We start from the raw sequence: 21,991 nt of genomic DNA on the forward strand, positions 1-21,991 counted from the left end.
GGGAACGGGCTATGTTTCTTGGATAGAATAGATTTTGTGCAATACGATGGATTTCGATATATCAAAGTATTAAAAATCAATATTTACCAGTCACAAAAAAATACCCTACATACCTTTACCTTTCTGTTTTTTTTTGTTTTTTTTATTAACTAATTGCTTTCCTTTTCGCTAAATTTCTTACGTAGTTAACTTTTAGTTATACTTCAACAAAACATATTCTTTTTTGCCTACTATAAAATAAAAGGAGTCACCTTTGACACAGAACATGTCATAGCCTCTTAAAGCTATTTTCAGGTTATTTTCTGTGCATTTACTGTTCGTTGTTTCTAGTTGGACAATGGTCCGCAACTACATCAGGAAACATGATCTACCAGATGCCGAATCCACGGAGAAGGCGGTACTGCAGTCTTAGAGCGTAGACTATCTATTAGAAATGCCGCAGAAACCTACGGACTGAAGAAATTAACCGTCGGCTACGCTCTGAAAAAACGACAAGGAATTGCTGAAGAACCTCGAGTGAACCCAGTTACATCCCCAAGTCGCCCAAGCCTATCACCCAACCTGAAAAGAAAAACGTTTTTTCTGAAAAAGAAGAAAAAGAGCTAGTAGAATATCTCCTAAAATTTCAACTGATGAATAACGGTCTCACTCATAAAGAAGAGAGAAAACTTGCCTTTGAGGGGGGCAAATTGATAGGCGTCCAAACGCCAGAGAGTTGGGTGCGAGACAGCATAGCTGGGGTTGACTGGATCTAAGGCTTTATGAAACGAAACCAAGAGCTATCTATTCGTAAGCCTGAAAATACCAGCCAGACAAGGGCTGCTGGCTTCAATTCAGTGATTGTGAATCTGTTCTTTGATAACCTGCAGAAACTTTATGAAAAATTCAAGTTCCCACCAAACCGTATCTGGAACTGTGATGAGACTGGGGTTCCTACTGTACTGCCAGCTCCAAGAGTAATCGCAAGGAAAGGATCGAAGCAAGTTTCCCAGACAGTGTCAGCAGAGAGGGGAAAATGTTACAATGCTCGGGTTTATTTCAGCCACTGGTCAAGCTCTTCCCCCGGTTTTATATTCCCACGGGTGAAGGTGAACGACACGCTTTTTCGAGAAGGCCCCCCAGGATGTTTCGGGCTTTCTCACCCTAGTGGTTGGATGACCTCCATCAATTTTATAGCTTCTATTGAGCACTTCATCAAGCTGGTGAAGTCATCGAGAGAAGACCCTCTGCTACTGCTTCTTGACAACCACAATAGCCATGTTTCGGTGGAATTAGTATGGCTGTACAAATAAAATTGGGTCCACCTCCTGACCTTTCCTCACCATTGTTCCCACTGCTTACAGCCATTGGACGTCTCTGTCTATGGACCATTCAAGTTTGCGATGAGAGAATCACTGAAAACCTGGCTGTAGATCCATCCAGGTCAACGAATTACGATTCATGAGACTGTCCAGCTCTGCAAAGAACCATTCCTTTGCAAGTTCAACCCAGAAAATATAACAGTTGGTTTCACGAAAGCTGGAGGTTGGCCCTTCAACAGAAGTGTATTTTCCGAGTTAGAATTTCTACCTGCTGAGGTGGCAAATCGTCCACCCCCGGTTGATTTGCTACTTGATATGGGACCAATACCCTCTCCCTTTCCTCCTTCACCTTCTTGTCCCAAAACCGAACAAAGAAAACAAACTCCTCAAGAGGTAAGACCATATCCGAGAGCGGATATGACGAAACCCAAAAGGAATGTAAGAAAGCAAGGTCGAATTCGTATTCTTGCCGATACACCTGAAAAAGATGGTTTAGTAGCTGAAGAACGATCGAGAAAGGAAAAGCACAGTAAAACGCATGTACCCAAGCAGCGCACTGCCAAGAAACGCAAGCAAGTTGAATCTCCAGGGAAATGTAGTGGTGGTGAGTTTGAACTTGACGAGTTCATCTGACGATTCTCTACACCTCCACGAGGTTGATAAGGATGAGGTAGACAAGGGCATTCAAGCCGGAGACTTTGTTCTTGTCAAGTTCGAGTATGGAAAGAAAAAAGCCCATATGCATTATGTTTGCAAGGTTATTGTTATTGTAGAAAAGAAGTTCGTGAGTGTTAAATGTCTCCGCAAACAGGGGGTTAAATTCATGTTTTCAGAGCTTCTCGATATTGCTGACATTTACATTACCGACATAGAGCTGAAGCTTCTTGTCCCCTCTTCAGCTGGTGGAACTGGTCGTGCAATTCAGGGGAATGTTTTCGGCAGTGAATTTTCTATGTACGCTTTAAAATGACAATTCCAGTTGAAATACAGATGCCCGTGCAATGTTTTTGGCTGATTATGAATTTTCATATGATTTTTGAATGACTATATATCATTCAACGGGAATATTCTGTATTTGAGTGAAGTTTAATTGCTTCAAACTGTCTTTTCCATGGTCACCCTAAGCCTATCCAGTTTTACCCCATCTATGAAGTGGAACGTGTATGGGGTGGACACTTGACAAGGTCCTACTTTGCTGATACTGACGCTTCAGGGTGATCTCTAAAAAATATGAAAAAAATTTACCATTATTTGCCAGACTTTTACCTTTCTAACGACCCATACTAAGTTATTTTATGTCAATTTAGAACCCATTTATGCTTGGAAAACTAAAAAGTCCCTAATTGTCTATGACTTCAGATCCATCAGAACGAAGGGTGGGGTGGAGGTAAATCAGATAGAGTTTTGCGCAATAGTTCTATGAAATTCACTAAATTTTAAGGGGAAATATTTGGATACAGTGAAGATGCAAAAATATAGAGCTTAGAAAGTGATGATGAGCAGGATTGAATAGAGAGCGCAAGAAGCTTTCCCACTTTTAAAAATAGTTTGAAGGAATGGCTAGATGAGTTTTAGAACTAAAAAAGAATACTAGAAGCCACAATAATAACATTGATCAAGTATGACTTGAAATATGGGCGGTTCGGAAGGCTGAGGATAATATTCCGTTCTAAATATTTTTCAGAGAGAATGGCCGTAGATAAAATAATGAGTGGTTATAAAAATCCACTTCAATCCCCTTTTCCAGAACAATAATGACATAGAGATAGAGGACTTTTTACGAGACCAGGTGCCTAGTACAAGATGAAAGGCAGGGCGTCCTCAAAATGGAAAAAAAGAGGTCATAAGGAGAGAGATGAAGGAAATTAGAATTTCGTGGACGGGAGTAATGAGTGCAGCTTTGAACAAAGAGAAGCGGAAGAGGAGTATTCCTAATTATGTCTGCATGTGGTGGATAGGTGCTGCGAGTACTTGGCAGTGGTAGAATCTACTGTAGTGAGAAGTTAGCAATAGTAACACTAGCGATTTTTTATTTTGAAAATGAGATCATGCTGCAAAAAACAGCCACTTTCAGCTGATTTTTTTTTAACTAATGGGACAAAAATGCCAGTGAGCGCAAATTCTGAGGTAGCCATTCCAATTTTTTTTTCATGGTAAATAGTCAAAAACAGAGGTTATATTTATCTGATACTACCAGTTAGCATTTCCACCTTAAAGACAATATATCTTTGGACTGATCCTGGATGGAACTAGCTTTCTTTATTGTGTTATTTTACTTTGACAACTTCTTAAGAGTCTTAGGGCATCCCTGTTATATCTTCTGTACTTTTTTCATTCCATGGTTGCAGAATTAGCTACAACATAGTAAAGAGTCAACCACGTCTTGTTGCAGCCAAACATCATAAATAATGTTTGCAGAAAAACTGTCACATGAAAAAAATCTTGACAATCGATGCTATATGAAAATATGGTCGTAACTTTAACTCTTTTTGTTGAAGTACCTTAAACTACCGTGGTCTAAAAGGCCTAGTTGCAGGTTTGAGATTCTCATCTGTTGGAGGTCCTCCTCCCTTACAAGGAAAGACCTGTTTTTGCATGAGGAGTATTAATGAGTCTCCTTTTTATTTTTCCTCCAGTGCCCGCAGGTTACTGGAAGATCATAGAAAAACAGTGAGATCTGACTTGAAATCAAATGCTGACATCATAGCTTCTATGAATATATGTTGATACCATCAGAGTAAAGTGCAACACAACACTAAAAATTGCACTTTTCAAATAATGAATTTAAAAAAAAGACCTTTTTTTCAAATGAAAGTAAAGAGTAACATTAAAACTTAAAGCGTACAGGAATTATTCTGCATATGAAGAGAGGCGTTCCCTTCTCAACCCCCTTTTCCATTTACAACTCACTTAGTACTTAGTAGTGGTAGTATCTGAGTAAGACTTAGAAGTACTCTACTACTGGAACAGTTCGAAATTGCACTCCCAAGTTCTCTGCTTCTAAAAAGGAGTCCAAAATTTTCTTAATGTTGCCCTAATATTTGTTTTATAAACCGAATTTTTCTTAACCCTACTCTTTTTTTTTACTTTTGATCAGAATCACACGGCGCTATATTTACTGAAGAGAAGAACTTGCACTTTTAAGTGGACTTTTGGCAGCATATAAAAATGATTCTGTCCTTAGAGCAGTTCCAAATTATTTGTTACTTTATTTTTACTTGAAATATGACGACTTTCTACGTCAAATTACTGTCTTCACTTAAATTCGGATTTGAAATATTGGAAATCTTGGACTTGAATGCCTGAAACATCTTTTTTAAAAATCGATAATAACTTTTTTCTTTAGATCACTATTTCTAAAATTCTGGATGTTTTGAACTGCTGACCCGTATCATACAACAGCATATTCCTTGAAGATGAGAAATCTCGCATTTTATATCTTAGTCTCAACAAAAACCAAGCACTGACAAGGGATTACCATATTTGGGACTTCAGGTATACCCTTGATTTGGGGGTCGATTTCCTGTGCCCCAGGGCAACAATCTCTGACTCCAGGATCTTCAGTCCTAGTATTTTAAACTTCATCACCTAGGAAGTCAACTATCAGCTTTGAGTGTCTTAGTCGGAAGCCCTGAATGTGGAAATCCATCACAAATATCTATTAAAAACCAAAACTTCTTTACTGGTGTTCATGAAAAAGAAACATTTCAAAAAAAAAAAATAAAAAGCCATGACAAAAGAACTGAGACACAATTATCAAAGTGTTTTATTTCAAAGAAATAATGTCTGTTAAATTTACATATAAGAAAATATCGTCCAGGGGATACAGCTATTTCAAAAGCGCAAATTAAAATCACGAGCAAGGAGCTGACTTCGGTTGCCTGTTTCTTATGCCAGGAAATTTGTATGACAAAGAACATATTGGTAGACTATCCAGTTTTGTCCTGAATATCAATTTATTTTATATTCAATAGAAGATGAGCAAAAAAAAAATGCCAACTCCTACCTGCAGGTGATTGGAGCCGACCAGGAGTGAAATTTTTGGCGATTGTAGATCTGGGGCTTACGACCTACTGACCACAAATACAAACAAGAAGATTGTACAGAAGGATATAAAGTTTAAAATTCTACTTACCAAAGAGTTAATACACCTTGAGAAAGGACAGACCAAGCAATTATCGATGATAAAACAACAATAGCGCCAATATAAATTGAAAAATTCCTTATCGGTAAAACGTGATACATGAAGACACTGGAAAATAAATACAATCTTTGCTTTATCTTTCTTACTAATTTTATTATTTGCTTCGAATAAAATTAAATAAAAATTAGTCGAATTAGACATAGTCTATGCATCATTTCATCTAACACGATATTATTAAAAAATACTCAAATTATTATATATCGAAAATGGCTATTGAATAGAAAAAAAAAAAAACGACAAAGAAATATAATACAGACTTTCGTAGTTAGTCATTACAGTCTGAAAAGAAAAAGCAATTGAATGTGTAGGGTCACATCGCTCTATGTCTTTTTTTTCTTACAAAGAAGCATTCTTACGAGATTTTTTTGGTAAATGTTTTTTCTCCATCGGTGGAATGAAAAATTGCAACTTGAAAGTTTTATAAGTAAGGATAAATCTCATTCGATCCATTATTTTGAGATCAAATATCCACTTTCAGAAACAAAATAATTCGTCCTAAGAAAAAAAAGGGAAAATTTATCTCTAAGCTTTATGGCACGAAATGCAGTGTTGATTAAAAAGAAAAAAATAAACCCTTTAAATTATCTCAGGACATTATTCTACGCTGGATCAAATCTCGTTTGCCAGTATATACTAAAATAAATGCAAACGAATATTTCACACACACAATACTCAGACAGCGTTGCCAACGCGGTACGACTGTACTGTTTTTGGTACGTTTCAGTGGTCCTGGTACAATTAATTGCATTTGAAAATTATTTGGTATAACACAAATTTTCTAGTCCGTTTTGGTTTTACTATCAGCCACCTGCAAGGACCCAGCCAGGATAGATAAATGGATCTATAAGTAAAAAAATATTTGTATTCTATTAGTATGCCCTGTATAATAATGTCTGGAACGAGTTATGCAGGAGCCCAATCAAAGAATCGCCATTTGATCTGGCACAATTCACAGAAGCATTAATGAATGGGGTCAAGGTAGTTTGCAGCATCTCTGCACTTAACCTTCTATTTTTGCCGACACCATCAGTTCCTGTCAGTTCTTTTGTTGGTGTAGCGTGTGTAAGCAGGAAAAAAACTTTCAGCAGGATGAAACTCATCAAAAACAATTTAGGGTTAAGGCATGATTGATTTAGTACTCCTGCATAGCATTGAGCGCCATCTTGCTTATCGACTATAGATGGATTACCTAAATAGACCAAAATTCATTGCAATACAAGAATAGATAAACAGTTAAACTCACCGGTTGAAATGAATAAAATCTATATCCACTACACTAGCATCTCGAGTAGTATAACAGTGGAGAGTGAAACTAAAAAAGTTTAGACAGCTTTGAAAAAGAGATGGTGGAACAGAAGAAAAGACACATCTCATAAAAACCCATGCTGTCTATAGCTGTCTATAATATATATATATATTTTTTTTTTTTTTTTATATATATATATATATATATATATATATATATATATATATATATATATATATATATATATATATATATATATATATATATATATATATATATATATATATATATATATATATATATATATATATATATATATATATATATATATATATATATATATATATATATATATATATATATATATATATATATATATATATATATATATATATATATATTATATTTATTATATTTTTTTTATATATTCTATATATATTCTATATATATTATATATATATTATATATATATATATATATATATATATATATATATATATATATATATATATATATATATATATATATATATATATATATATATATATATATATATATATATATATATATATATATATATATAGCCCTTTCCTTCTGCTTCACTCTGTGGGCTACAGAGCTACTGGCTTGATTGCCTCATATTTATTAGATATATTCAGATATCTTTCAGCAGATCTTTCGACTCTAGGAGTTCAAATATAAGATGATAGATGTCGATTTCTATGCTCTGTGTGCAGGTATAGTTGGCTAGGCTCTTGACTGATAGTGGGATTTTGTGGTGTTTGAAGTATTTTAACAGTTTAGAAAGCAAGGTATGTTGTGCAGACGTCAGCATATTACATTCAAATAGGCAATGGTCAATTGTTTCATTATTCATATTACAATGCCTGCAAAGAGGGGACAGGGGAATTGAACCACTTGAATTAGAAATCTTATATGAGAATGCAAGGAAATTTAGTCCATTTGTTCCAGAACGAATTCTATGATAAATTTTAGAAAGATACTTATTGGGAAAGGGGGAAAGGATAGGATTAATCTTATTAAAATTAATATCTGATAGCCTCCATCGGTAAATATCTCTAATTGGGATTGGTCTCCCACTTGGCTGGTCAATATTTATAGCATTTTTTGCTATTTCATCAACCTGATGATTACCACTTATGCCAGAGTGGCTAGGAATGTACTGGAAGTAAGTGTTTATGCCACTTGAAGCAAGATTATCAATAATACTGAGACAATGATAAGTGTCAATGTCCAACTTATATTGAGGAGCTGAGGCCAGCAACTCAAGGCTTGATAAAGAGTCGGAATAGATGATAATATTATTCAATTTTTCCATCAAAGATTGGTTTTGCTTAAGGTGTTCTAATGCCATGATTATGGCATTTAACTCAGCAGACATTATAGATAAATTATTAAATAATCTCTCGCCCATTGCAATTTTCAGGTGAGGAAGGAAAACACCACTTGCAACCTTCTCATTCATTTTTGACCCATCAACAAACATTTGGAAGTGATTTTTATAGGTAATTGTATTAAGTTCTGTAATTTTTTTCTGAACAAAAGCAATGGGGGTTAAATCTTTATTCCATTTTGAAAATTCAGTATTTATTATGGGAGATGACCAATTCCATGGAGGGGATTGGGGGAAAGTAGGTGCAATAGACTTTGCTGGTACAGGGAACTTCTTTTGAATATTGGCATACTCATCTGCAATACCTCTATACATGGCTGGATTTCTTAACCAATTATGTAATGTGTGTGAGCTATTTGATTCAATTTTTGTAAGATGTTTTATCAAGAGAAAGCTACGTCTATCTTTTATTGTTGTTAATCCACTCTCCATAAGCAGAAACTTGGTGCTTGTGGGTTTCCTAAGACCAAATATGAGACGTATTATATCATTTTGTGTTGTTTCAATTTTTTGCATCTGGGTCTTTGCACATGCACCATATATAATGAGCCCATAATCAATATGGGGTCTTATATGTGATTTATAAAACTGGAGTAAGGTTTTCTCCTTACAACCCCAGGGTGTGGAAAGAAGTCTTTTTAGTATATTTGCTTTTCTATAACATTTTTTTATTGTGTTTGAAATGTGGAGGTGGAAATTAAGTTTTTGGTCAAGCATGAGACCTAGGTAATTAATATTATTATCTTCTGGAATAGTTGTTTTATTTAGAGTTAGTTTTGCATTAACATGGTTTCGCTTCCTGTGAAATTGGATTATTTTTGACTTGGTGGGTGCAATGGGTAAATCTGAATGTTGAGAGAATTTTTCAAACTGGAAAAGTGACTTTTGCAGATTTGACTGTGCTATCTGAAAGGTGTTGCCAGATGACCATAGCACCAGATCATCAGCATATTGTAGATTCGTGTGGGGTAGGTTCATGTCCCAAAGATATAGGGCAAATAGGAGGCAACTGAGGACTGCTCCCTGAGGTAGGCCTTTGGATATTGTCTTTTGGGGTGAAGAGGCTGAACCAACACAAACAATGAAACTTCGCACTTCTATGAAGGATTTAATAAAGGATACTAGCTTGGGAGGTACTCCAAGGTTTGCAAGTTTATTTAAAAGGATTTGGTGGTTCACATTGTCATATGCTCCTTCAAAATCAAGGAAAGCTGCCACTAGGATATTATTTTTTGAGAAAGATTCATTTATTGCATTTGTTAGCAAAATGAAAGCATCTGTTGAGGAGTCGTACTTCCTGAATCCAGTTTGAGTGTGTGGGATCATGTTATTTTTCTCAACAAACCAGAGGAGTCTGTGATAAATCATTTTCTCCATTATTTTCCCCATCACAGGTGTAATCATTATGGGCCTATAAGACTAAGGGTTATCTTTTGGTTTATTTTTCTTTAGGATTGGTAGGAGGGACGAACATTTCCATATATTGGGGAACCTAGAGGATGCCCAAGCGTGATTATAACAATTTAGCAGTTCTTGTTTGTATGAAGGTGTGAGATTCTTTATCCATGTAGGGTGTATATTGTCATAGCTGCTGCTAGTTTTGGACCTAATATGATGTATTGCATTATTCAATTCCTGGATTGAAAATGGATTAGTTATGTACTCGGATCCTTGGCGTGGTTGGTAACTAGGGTTCATAGGAATTGTGGACAGATTGCTTTGATTGTTTGATGTTAGCTTATTAACAAAAAGAGTTGCAAATAGGTTAGCCTTTTCAATATCATTGTCATAATGGGTATTATTATGTATAAGCTCATACAGGAGTGGGTTGGGAGAAGTCTTTTTCCCACATATGTGGCTTATGACTTTATGTAAAATTGGCTCATGCGTTTCTCTGGAGAGATTATTTGCAAAATTATTCCAGTATTTATATTTAGCATCTATTATAGTCCTTTTTAGATTAGATTCTGCTTGTAATTTTTTTAAATATGTAGTAGGTGTTGGTTTTTTTATGAATTCTGTCCTAGCTGCCTTTTTTATCTTCCATTTATTTAGGCACTCATTTGTCCACCATGCTTTAGGAATTTGTTTAGGGAATGTTTTCTTAGGTGTTGTCCTGGGGATAGTATGATTAACTGTATTTATTAGTAAAGATGTCAAGGCTTCAGCATGTGTTTCAACTGTTGTGTTAGAAATGCATGAACTTTGGGTGAAACTTGTAATTTCATCATTTAGCTTATTTTGGAAAATAGACCAATTTGCTTTAGTGTTGATATATTTGGAGGTATGAGATGAAGTTTCAGCAGGTTCATTAAGGGAGCAAACTATAGCAAAGTGGTCTGTACAAAGACTATCAATTTTATTTATGTAAATTTTGTTCAAAAAAATTAAAGACACAATTTGTAGGTCAATTGTGGAGAATTTGGCACTTTTGGGGTTAAAATATGTATTTAGGTTTGGAGGGGTAGCAACAGCTAATTCATTATTATTTGAAGTCATATGCTCAATAAATTTACCAGCTTTATTTGCTGGTTTATTCCCCCACAAAAGGCTGTGGGCATTGAAATCACCACAAATAATGATGTTTTTTAACATATTAGAATTATTTATATAATTAAAGAAATCCTTGGCATCTGAAGTTTGGCCATTAGGGTTAAAAAAGCTTATTATGTAGGTTTTTAAATTATTCAGCCAAACACTTATACCAATTACATCAACATCATTTTCAAAATCTGGAAAATTGATGCCATAAAATTTTATATTATCATTAACTAATAAAGCTACACCACCTCCTTTTCTCTCTGAAGATCTATCCTTTCTCAGGATAGTGTATCCCAGAGACTTAATTTGTTGATTTTGGGTTAAATGAGTTTCCTGGAGGCAAGCAATATTAATGGAATTATTATTCATAAATGATATTAGTTCATTTAGCTTATTTTCTGTCAGTGATCTTACATTCCATTGGAGTATTGATAAATGTTGTGTTGTTGATTTATTCTTCATATGACTATGTATCAATGTTCAGCTTTGTTAAAAGTAAAGCAAGATCTTTTTTTGCTTGAATGAGCATATCATCTGGGATGTAGATTTTTGCCAATTCTGCAATAATTTTTGTTTTCTGTAGTTGATGTATGTTCATGGCCTGAACTGCATTACAGTTTAGAATGAATAAGCATATATTTGGGGATTGCATTTTTGGTAGTGCATCCTGTTTGTTGGTTAAGGGATTGATTCCTGGTAGTGTTTCTGGTTTGTTTCTTCTTGGGAGGGAGGTCCAGGCTGGCCTCATCTCACTGGAAAACGAGGCTTGCTGGCTTGGTGATTCCTTCTGATAGGGATTTGAGCTAGGGGGCTTAGAAGAGATTGTTTTATATGGGGTGCTTGATGCATTTGGGGCATTTGACTGGGGGGTTTTGGTTGGTTTCATTACAGGCTTTATTTGGTATTGTTGGGCAGCATTTGCTTCCATTGCTGCAAAGGGGTATGGGATGGCCTTCTCTGTTGATATTTGGAGTGTTAGAGCTCTTTTCTTGTATGCAGGGCATAATGATTTATTTGTAGATTCATGTGGACCTTTTCAATTGATGCATGTAGGCTGGGTGTTTTTGCAAGTTGTCAGCTCTTTAGGATGGAAAGATTTACAATTACTACACTCTTGGAGAATTTCATTGCATTTGTTTGTCGTGTGTCCCAGTTTGAAACACTTCTGACACTGAATAGGCTTAGGTTTGTATTCCTTGTGTGGTTTGATTTGCCCAAATAGGAATAATTTTTCTGGGATATCAATTTTATCCTTTAGTGTGAATAAGAAGGATCTACTAGTTTTTAGGCCAGTAGAATTAGGTTTTCCAAGTTGGGTAACATCCTCAACTGGGATTGTGTTTCCAGCCCTATCTGAGAGGCCTTCTTTTAACTCCTGAGTAGATATCTCTGGGGGAACATTGTAAACTACAATTTTTGTTGGTGATTGTTTTGGGTTCCAATTAGATGCAATAATTGGGATATTCAGAAGGGATTTAAGGTTAATTATTGTATCTCCTGATTTCTGATCTTCTACAGCTATAAGCAGAGATCCATCACGGTTAATGTTAAGAGAGAACATTGATTTTAGCAATTTAAAAATTACAACTCTTATTGCAGTGATCATTTTTATTTCAAAGGGGGTAGTGGGTGTAATTTTAAGGTAAATTCGTAAGTTTTTGGAGGGAGGATATTGGGCAGGGAGAGGGGAAATGCTTTTAATTGGGGAGATTTTTTTCCTTTTTTAGAGCTTCTAGATAGGACCTCTTGAAACCCATTATCATCATTTATGGTTGCATTAGGACCTACAGTTATCATTGTCCTATTCTCCGAATCGGAGCCATCATTAGAACTTTCAGATAATGTGCTTGACCAGCCAGGATGGGTATCTTTCACTATGGAATTTGATTTGGGATCTGGGGGGATGTTTTTTTTTGGAGGACTTCTGAACATTGCCTATTGGAAAAATCTTTAAGTACAAATATAAAACTAAAATAAGAAGGGAAAATAGATGATATCAAAACGTCTGCACAATGCTATGGGAAGGATAAACACCACAGTATAGCCCTGAGGATGACTTGAGCAGGATAGGTTTGGTACAACTACTGATTAGAAGCGATAATAATCAAGAAAATATATTTCGATTTTCTTGTACGGTTGCTGTTGTACTGCTGTGTACGGTTGCTGTTGTCCAATAATCTAATCTTGGTTTGCAGACTTGTCCTCCTATTCTTCCAAACTTTTTTCAACTGTGAAAAAACGCCCTGAGCATTGGCTATTCTACTTTTAACATCTTCACTGCTCCCACCATCTTTACTAATAATGCAACTAAGGTAAGTGAAGCTGTCCACTTGATCAATCTTTTCATTACCCAATGTCACCTTTTCATATTCACTTATTCCTAGCCTTAGCAACTTAGTCTTTATAACATTAATTTTAAACCTATTCTAGCTTTATGTTTCTATTGCAACTCATACTAGGAAATTAGAAAGTGAAAATCACCACTGCTAAGGACCTGTTTAAACACAAATACCTATTTAAATATTATCTAAATATAGATACAATTCAAACAAAAATTGTCCAAAAAACGAGAATGTGTCCACTTTCATCATAATATCAAAAACCCTGTGTTTGTAGTGATACAAGTATTCCCGAGCCAAAGGTGAAGGCTGAAAAAAAAACTAAAATATTGAAAGAATTATCTCCAAATGAAAAGGCATTCAGTCTTGTTAAAAAAAACTTTCAAGCTAGCATAATGAAAAATACATGGGGAACAAACCCTGCATTGTAGAGCCTTCCTAGGCAATATTTATATAACTGGCCTTTTATTCTGGCAAACAATAAGTTTTTTTTAAGTTTTTTTCTTAATAGCTTGAATAACAAGAGTTTTACCACTAATTTGAAGTCACAGATAATTTTATAGATCTGTACATGTGACTGAGGATGAACTGACTAGAAGGGACATAGAATTGCCATAGAATTTGGGAGAAATTTCATAAATTTGGTTTTTGAAGCCCCTAAGGAAAAGCCTATGCTGGAAAGACTAGATTGGAGAGCATTTACAGCAGTTTGAAGTGAATTGGAATCTTTAGATAACAAAACAATACAATCAGGATAAGATATATGGCTGATATCAAGGAACTGATTGATCAGAAAAGGGGGAATATATCTAGTAGCTGTTTAGATAGCATTATTAATTAAATCTGGACCTGATTAATTATCTTAATGATCAGGACCTGATTATTATATTAATTATCGACAGGACCTGATGGTATCGACGGGACCTGATGGTCTCAGCCCACGACTGATAAAGGAATTAAGCCCTGCAATATCAGCCCCACTGGTAAAACTATTCAATCTGTCGCTGGCACAAGGAAAGCTTCCAGGGGACTGGAAGAAGGGAATAGTCATCCCAATTCACAAGAAGGGTAGCAAAACTTCTGCAGCAAACTACAGACCTATCAGCCTTACATGTGTGGCATGCAAGGTCATGGAGAGAATCATAAACAAGCGTATTATTAACCATCTTGAGGCCAACTCACTTATCAGCAGTAGTCAGCATGGTTTTTGCTCAAAGAGATCGGTGGACACAAACCTTTTTGAGTCATATAGTCTTGTAACTGACCTACTCGAGAGAGGATTACCTGTGGATATAATATTGTTGGACCTAGCCAAAGCATTTGACAAGGTTTGTCACCGATACCTCATTCACAGGCTACATACTCTATCTGTTAGTCCACAAGTGGTCAGTTGGACAGAGGACTTTCTGAGGGACAGAACACAGCAAGTGAAAGTGATAACCGGACCAAACAGCCATGTCCTTTCTGACGAAATCAAAGTCACTAGTGGGGTTCCCCAGGGCAGCGTCCTGGGCCCCACCCTGTTCAACATTTACATAAATGAGCTACCCCTCATCACCAGCAATAAAACCACCCTTTATGCGGATGATTCAAAACTCATAGGTCCTGCCAACACCTCTTCTTCCATCCAATCCCTCCAAACTGATCTCAACCACATGTGCTGCTGGAATTCAATGCAGAAAAATGCAAGGTCATACACTTTGGACACAAAAACCCCAAACATCAGTACCTCATGACCCAAAATTCTGGAAGTAACCACACAATTGAGCCTGTCCAAGAGGAGGAGTGACCTTGGCGTCATCGTTGACTCTCAGTTGAAATTCAGCTCCCACTCACAAAAAATCTCAGCCAGTGCTAGTAGAGCCCTAGGCATCATCAAACACAGCATCACCAGTAGGAGTAAACACGTAATTACCAAACTCTAAAAAGGATTAGTAAGACCTAGACTGGAGGTGGGGACGATACTGGCCACTCCTTAATTCAAAAAGGGCAAGACATTTCTTGAGCAAATCCAATAAAGGGCCACTAGGATGATTGCTTGCATGGAAAACAAGACATACAGTGAACGGCTGAAGGAACTCAACCTCCCCTCCTTAGTATACAGACAGAAACGTGGAGACATGATCTAGGTGCCCAAACTCCTCTCAACCAATCAAGAAAATGAGATCCTGGAGATCAACACCTCCCACAAAACATGAGGACACCCTAGACGAATCCGCAAACATCACGCTACAACTGGAACAAGATGCAATTTCTTCTTAAATCAGATTAAGAACCTCTGGAATAGCCTCAAGGAAGACACTGTTGCTGCTGAATCAACAGATGCTTTCAAACGCCATCTGGATGCTGAGTGGAAAGATACACCGTGGAAGTTTGACTGGGAAGCACCAGAATCTTCCACCAGAACTTAACCAACTACAACAGTCATCACAAGGAGTGATTCAACAGGATCGAAAGTCCTTATTTCACTCCAAGCTGTGATTTAAGGTAATAACCAAACCTAATTTGACACTTCTCTTCACTGCAATACAATTGGTAAGGTGAACACCAGAACGCACCTTAATACGAGAATTTCCAATGCCATAAGCAAGAGCAATTGAAAGGACTGAGGCAATTATGAAGGAGAGCAAGAAAAGCATGAGAATGAAGGACAGAGTCAAAGGCTCTGAAAAGCTATAAGGAACACACATACAAACTTTTCTTAGCCAAGCAGTGCTACTCAATGATATCAAGGAAAACAGTATGTGCATTTTTAACTCCACTGCCATTTCTGAGCCCAAACTAATTATGACCAAAATTACAAAATACATTAATAAACAGGAAGAGGATCTTTTCAAGAAGTTTACTAATTATTGAACAAATAGTAATTGGCCTATACAAACTACAGACTGGATGGTGCTTTTCTTTTTCCAATGCAGGTTACAACACATTCACAAAGAGGCTTGGGCACATAATGCTCATAAATAAATGATTGGAACAGCAGGGAAAGGTGGTCAATAAAGTAAACCAAGCTGTGCTTTAGATGTTTGGTCTGCAGTCCATCCAGACTGGGGGAATTTCTTGTTTGCATTAATTGAATTTAAGTAGCTAAAAATAAAGTTGATGTAATCTTGAAAAAATGACTTGACAGGTGGTGGGTCAGCTAAAAATTTTGATGGAAAATAAGCATGCCAACAGAAATGCAAATCTGTTCAGTCTCAAAGGAATACAAACAAGTAAGCTTAAAAGCTTTTTTCTATAAAAGCTTAGGATTGTTTCAGACAGAATAAAATATATCAGATACATGTTGCTTTTCCATTTTTCAACCATCTTATGTAATGAACGTTTTGTAGAATTCATAAGTTCAAATAAAACGCCAGAACAAGGCCCTTCACACTCTGACCATACATGATGCCAGTAGACTCTAAAGAACTTGCCAAAGTAAAATAAAAATAAAAAGATGGTGCCATCCAGGATCAATCCAGAGTTACAGTCTTATTACCTTTAAGGCAGATGAGTAAACAAGAGAAGCACAACCTTTAATTTTTGTTATTTACCAAGAAATTTAATGGAATGATCATCTCAAAATTTACATTTTTGTCTTATTGGTTCAAGAATTGTTGTTTTGGAGCAGAAAATAGCACTTTTTTGCAGTATGATCTCTTTTCTAAGTAAAAAAAATGCAGCCATTACTATTACTAAACTTACTACAGTACCAAGTTGCCTGTACATCTTTGCATGCTCCTCCTTCACTAAATGTATTGAAAGCTTCATTTAATTTCTTTTCATAAATTATGATTTCCTTTAAATCTTTCTTATGATCTCTTCCCACTCAATTTGGGGACAATATGTTTTTTGTATGGCTCTAGATTAATGGTCAAAAAGCGCAATCTTTTGCAGTCTGGTAACCTTCATCCATAAAATGTATCCTAGCAATCTCAATCTTTATTTCATTACAGCAAAAGAAAGAGGGGACCACATTTTTTGCACAGCTTGTTGTTTGACATACAGTCAGTCAAACAAGTACTAGAAGTTTCTTATTTTTATATGAAAATAAGCCATATCCAGAATTCCACATAATCCCCAGCCTTTGGTTCAATCATCCTTGTTAAAAAGAAGAAAAGAACTTTTAAACTCCAGCTAGGAATTTTTGGTCATGACACATCAATTGAATACCTTGGATTTTGCATTTGATGGCATTCAAGCCCTATTTTGGCATCTGCTGATGTTTAGAGGCATAAATTCCAGAAAACAGGAATTAGCAACTTGAAAGATAAAGGGAAAGCCAAACAAAACCAGGTGACTAACTAAGTAGCAAGATAAATCAAAAGACACTATATTCTGCCACATTGTCAAAATGGCATATCTGCAAAATCTCAGGAATGGCTATAGCTTTTAAGTTGAAACTTTCAGTGAATGCAAAGACCCTGAACTAAATCGAAAGACATTATGTGCATCCAGATTATCAAAAATACCATATCTTCAATCACCTTTAAATGACAATTTTTCTCACAAAACAGTTCTCTTCAAAGCACATTTTGGATCAATGTAGAATTGAGGCTATTAAGAGGGAAACACTATAAAAGTCTAAAAACACCATTTAAAAATCCTAAAATACTTACCAATATCATTCTTAAAAGTACTTCACTTTACTTTACCAAAACCCACAACTGCCTCCCCATAGTGCAAATATATAGCTCAAATTAAATTTTTCCCATAAATTCTGTTGATGGTGTCTGAGAGAAGAAAGTTAGAAAGGCAGCTGGGAATATTAGTGAAAATACAGTATGTTTAATAGATAGGAGGAGGGGCTTTTACAAGCCCCATTACTTTAATGATCCATCATATGAAAATAAGAGGAATTTAAAGAGAAAGTGGACAAATTATGAAATATGAATTAAGGAGGTGTTTGAAGTGGAAGCCATGGATAAAATTGCTGAAGATCTGGAAGATGAAGCTAGACAGCATAATATTAAAATACTGTATTAGCAGGTTAATAAATTGATAGGGAATAGTCAATCTGCATTTGTCCTAGTTAGAGATAGGAATGGGGCCACAATTAGTGATAAGCAAAGAATTAAAGAGAAGTGGGCAGACAATTTTGAGATACTAAACTGTGATAGAGTTACATAAAAAGATATAGAAAAGAAAGAAAAAATTTGCAACATTTTGAACATAAAGAAAGATTTATTTTGTGAGGAATAAACAGTGACAGTACTAAAAGGATTAAAAAATAATAAGGCCACAAGTGCCAATAGTGTGATAAGTTAGTTTTTTTTAACATGGTAGCTATAAAGTTAGAGATAAAGTACTGAAGACTATGAACATGGTTTCTAAGTTTCTAATTGAACCCCTCTATAAGAAAGGTGATAGGAGTATGTGTGGTAATTATAGAGGTATAAGCATGGTTTCTGTAGGAAGCAAATTACTTAGTATGATAGGTACTGGTGCATTATATGGGCACTACTATATACCATATGTGGAATGTCAAACAGAAGAAACAGATACCCAATTATAATGGTTTATGAACAAAATAATAAGAATTACAAGTTACAATTATGCACCCAGAACACTGTAATGTCTTTCACAATTGCTGAAAAATAATATCTGCCTTCAGACTTCACTTTTCATGCCACATGTGCATTCTTCCACATATACCATTCTTCTTCACACATGGCAATAGATAACCATCCTTTGGTCCAGAAATAAATGAAACAAACTGCAGTGAGAAATGGTATTTTACTATTAGCAAACCACATATTGACATGCAACCCATCTTTTTGCTTACATTGCCATAAACAACACCTCCAATATTATCCAATATGCTTCTCATACAACTATAAAGTCATGGTGTGTCCATTTTTGCACTCTTTTGTCTTGGGCAATAACACCATTCAAATATAGAGGAGGATTGGAGCAAGCTGGCGGAGTACCCATCATTGACTTTATAAATCAGAAAACATTGGATGAAGGTTTTTGAAAGTCAAGACCATCAAGGAACTTCTTCCATGACTCTTCTTTTGCTTTAATTATAACTTGTTTAAAACTGGCTCTTGCCTTCAAGTTCTATGAGATTTTCAATACAGATGACACAATTATACTTCTTTTTAAGATTATTGAAACTTTCTTTGCTTCTTCACAACTTTTATTCCACCATTTAGATCATTTATGTTTGTTGCTGCAAACAATTTTTGGCACTGTACTGTCTGCAATTTTTATAATTTCACTTTGGAAAATGTTTATATGGTCACAACTACTTATACCATGGCTTACAATTACCTTTATGTCAGTTTGTCTGCACTTCACTGTATATTCATTCCATTTCGCTTTATTCAAGTTATATTTTGGTGGTATTTGTTTTTCATTTTGTGGTGATATATGTTGGGCTACTTCAATTAAGATACAATTATGGTCACTTATAAAAGATGCTGAATCTAAAGCAGATATATTTCCTTTAGTTGCAATATTGGGCTACAAAACTGAAGATCAATGGTGGTATATATTAGCCTCAGGGAATTATACCCAATTCTTAACCCTTTGGGAGTCAATAAACAACATGTGCTATTTAGGACTAGATATTCCACAGTGGTTCCAGCTTGGTTTATAATTGGGCAGTAACACTATATACTACTATGAGCATTCAGGTCCCCTACAGTAATATAGTCACAATTGCTTGGGATTTCACTGACTAAAGCAAGTAACTTGGTACCAATGTCATTGTTCCCTGAAGGATTATAAATATTAATTATATATAGAGGTTTTTACCTTTTATGAATATATTGCACACAATTACCTCTATTCCTTTGTCATTTATAGAGTCCATAGAATGCATTGTAAGTGGAACAAAATGTATGGTTTTATGTATTCCTATCATTACACCACCACCATTACCACTGCTTCTGTCCTTCCTTATAATTTGGTAGGGATATAGTTTTATAGCACCTTTAATTTTTAGACTGTCTAATTTTATACTGGTCAAAGTTTGGATAACTGTGCATAAATGATCTATTCTGCTGTTTATACTGCTGTCCTGTATTTGAAAAATTTCAGGTGTGACAGCCAAGGCTGAAACAATAGGTATGAGAATATCTGCTGCTGATGTATTATTGTTACTTTTCTGACTCAATGAGCTGTGGCTGAGGGATTCTTTGCAGGCTGCTTGTGCATATGTTCTGTACACAACCTGGGCTCTCTTGTATCCCATGTTGTATTTTTCTGCCATCAGTAATACATTTATATTTTGTTGCCTGATAGGACATTCTCTAGATGTTGAGGAATGACAACCTTTGCAATTAGCACATCTATAAGTTTGTACTTTTTCTGTAGATTGAGAGGGCAATTCATGGACTCATGTTTTCCAGAACATCTTAAGCAAACTGGCACACTTGCTTTACAATATTTCTGTAGATGACCATAACATTGGCCTTTGAAACACTGAAGATTTCTATGATTATACACAAAAACTTCCTTTTTCCTGCCACACCACCAGACAATAGGTGGCAAATAATTGCTAGAAAACACCACCATAACAGCATAGCTATCTTCAAGTTTCCTTGACTCTCTGTTGTATCTCTTCTGCCATATAACCTCACTGATCTGAACCGATGACTCTATGTACTCTTTTAATTGTTCATCACTCAAGTACAAGGGCACTCCCTTGATAATCCCTCTTCTAGTACATCCCTTCTTCTGAGCTTTCACTTTTACACCTCCTATTGATAATTTTTTTTTGAAATTTTCCTGCTTCTTCAATGGTATTGACATAAACTGACAGCATATTTCTTTTTCTATTTGATTCAAATGCAGACCTGATGGGGGAAACACACTCCTGTAGTGATTTAAGTATGGAAAATTCATCTGCTAATTTCTGATTCTTATCTATCACTTCAAATACTACCCTTGTCAGAAACAATTCATTTACACAAATATCACAATGGTTTGTAACTTCTGACTCAGTTTCTTGTTTTTTATTTTTGCTCTATGTACTCACATCAGGGGATCTTACTCATTTCCTTCCCAAAGAAGGGTTCAATTCTAGACTTGGGAATCTAATTTTTCTATCCTCACTACTGCCTAATATTCCTTCTTCCAACATAGGATTAACACTTGACATATCTTCATCAGAGTCTGCTAGTAATGATGGAAAGTCATCATTATTGTCAAGAACCTGGAACCTGTTATTGACATATAGATTGTAGCCAATGATGCTGACTGTACTAATTTGTCCATTAGAGTTAATCACTGGGACATGAACAACTTGTTGCTGGGGCTGCCACTGCCCCTGTTGAGAAAAATGGCAAGCCTGATACTGCCTGTACAACATAGGGGCTGAAACATACTGAACATTACTTCCATATTGTCCATCAACAATGTTGTTCGGTTGAATAATCATATAGGGTGTTGACTGATAAGCACCTGATATTGGTGGACACCCCCAACTGAGGGTCTTGGTTACTCATATTGACCCTACAAGCCAAATTTTCACTGCTTTAATAAGGCACAATAATTGAAAATACAAATAGTTAAGACAGAATAATTGAACTTGCAAATGATTAAGCAGGATAAAACACAGTAAAAATATATACTTAAGAAAGAAGATATGTATCCAACTGTTATTCTTTAAAGATTTGAATATCTTTGCTGTATCCTGTTAAATCTTACTTCGCAAAGTATTCCAATAATCACCGAAAAAATTAAGAAAAAAGTTTCAGAAGCAAAAGAGAAATACGCAGTATAAATTTCTACACTAAACTGTTTAAATACTATTATTGGCAACCATCAAATTGCTGAATTTCAAAATTAAATGCAATATTTTAAAAATAAATATTTCCAACTTAGTGAGTTTGTTTTTGCATTGTCAGTTATTTCTTTGAAAATTGTGTTTGTATGATTGTTCTTCTATTTATTTTTAAAAGTTCACATCATAGAGATAAAAGAAGGAATAGAAGTCAAATTCTCACTAGTTGG

General features: G+C 35.4%; 1 protein-coding gene across 1 annotated transcript in view; it reads right to left on the minus strand.

The window, feature by feature from the left end:
• Nucleotides 1-21,684, minus strand: part of LOC148947768 (leukotriene A-4 hydrolase-like) — a 119,121-nt gene extending 97,437 nt beyond the window's left edge. Inside the window, exons 1-2 of the mRNA XM_089095422.1 lie at nucleotides 21,610-21,684; nucleotides 5,437-5,553 (exon numbers count right to left, since the gene is read on the minus strand). Of these exons, the coding sequence (XP_088951548.1) occupies nucleotides 5,437-5,546 (110 nt within the window). The 5' untranslated portion in view covers nucleotides 5,547-5,553; nucleotides 21,610-21,684. The remainder of the gene's footprint in view (nucleotides 1-5,436; nucleotides 5,554-21,609) is intronic.
• Nucleotides 21,685-21,991: the final 307 nt, after the last annotated feature.

Source organism: Artemia sp. Qi Xiang Cuo, chromosome 10, assembly GCF_049724085.1.
Source record: "Artemia sp. Qi Xiang Cuo chromosome 10, ASM4972408v1, whole genome shotgun sequence".
NCBI lineage: Eukaryota > Metazoa > Arthropoda > Branchiopoda > Anostraca > Artemiidae > Artemia > Artemia sp. Qi Xiang Cuo.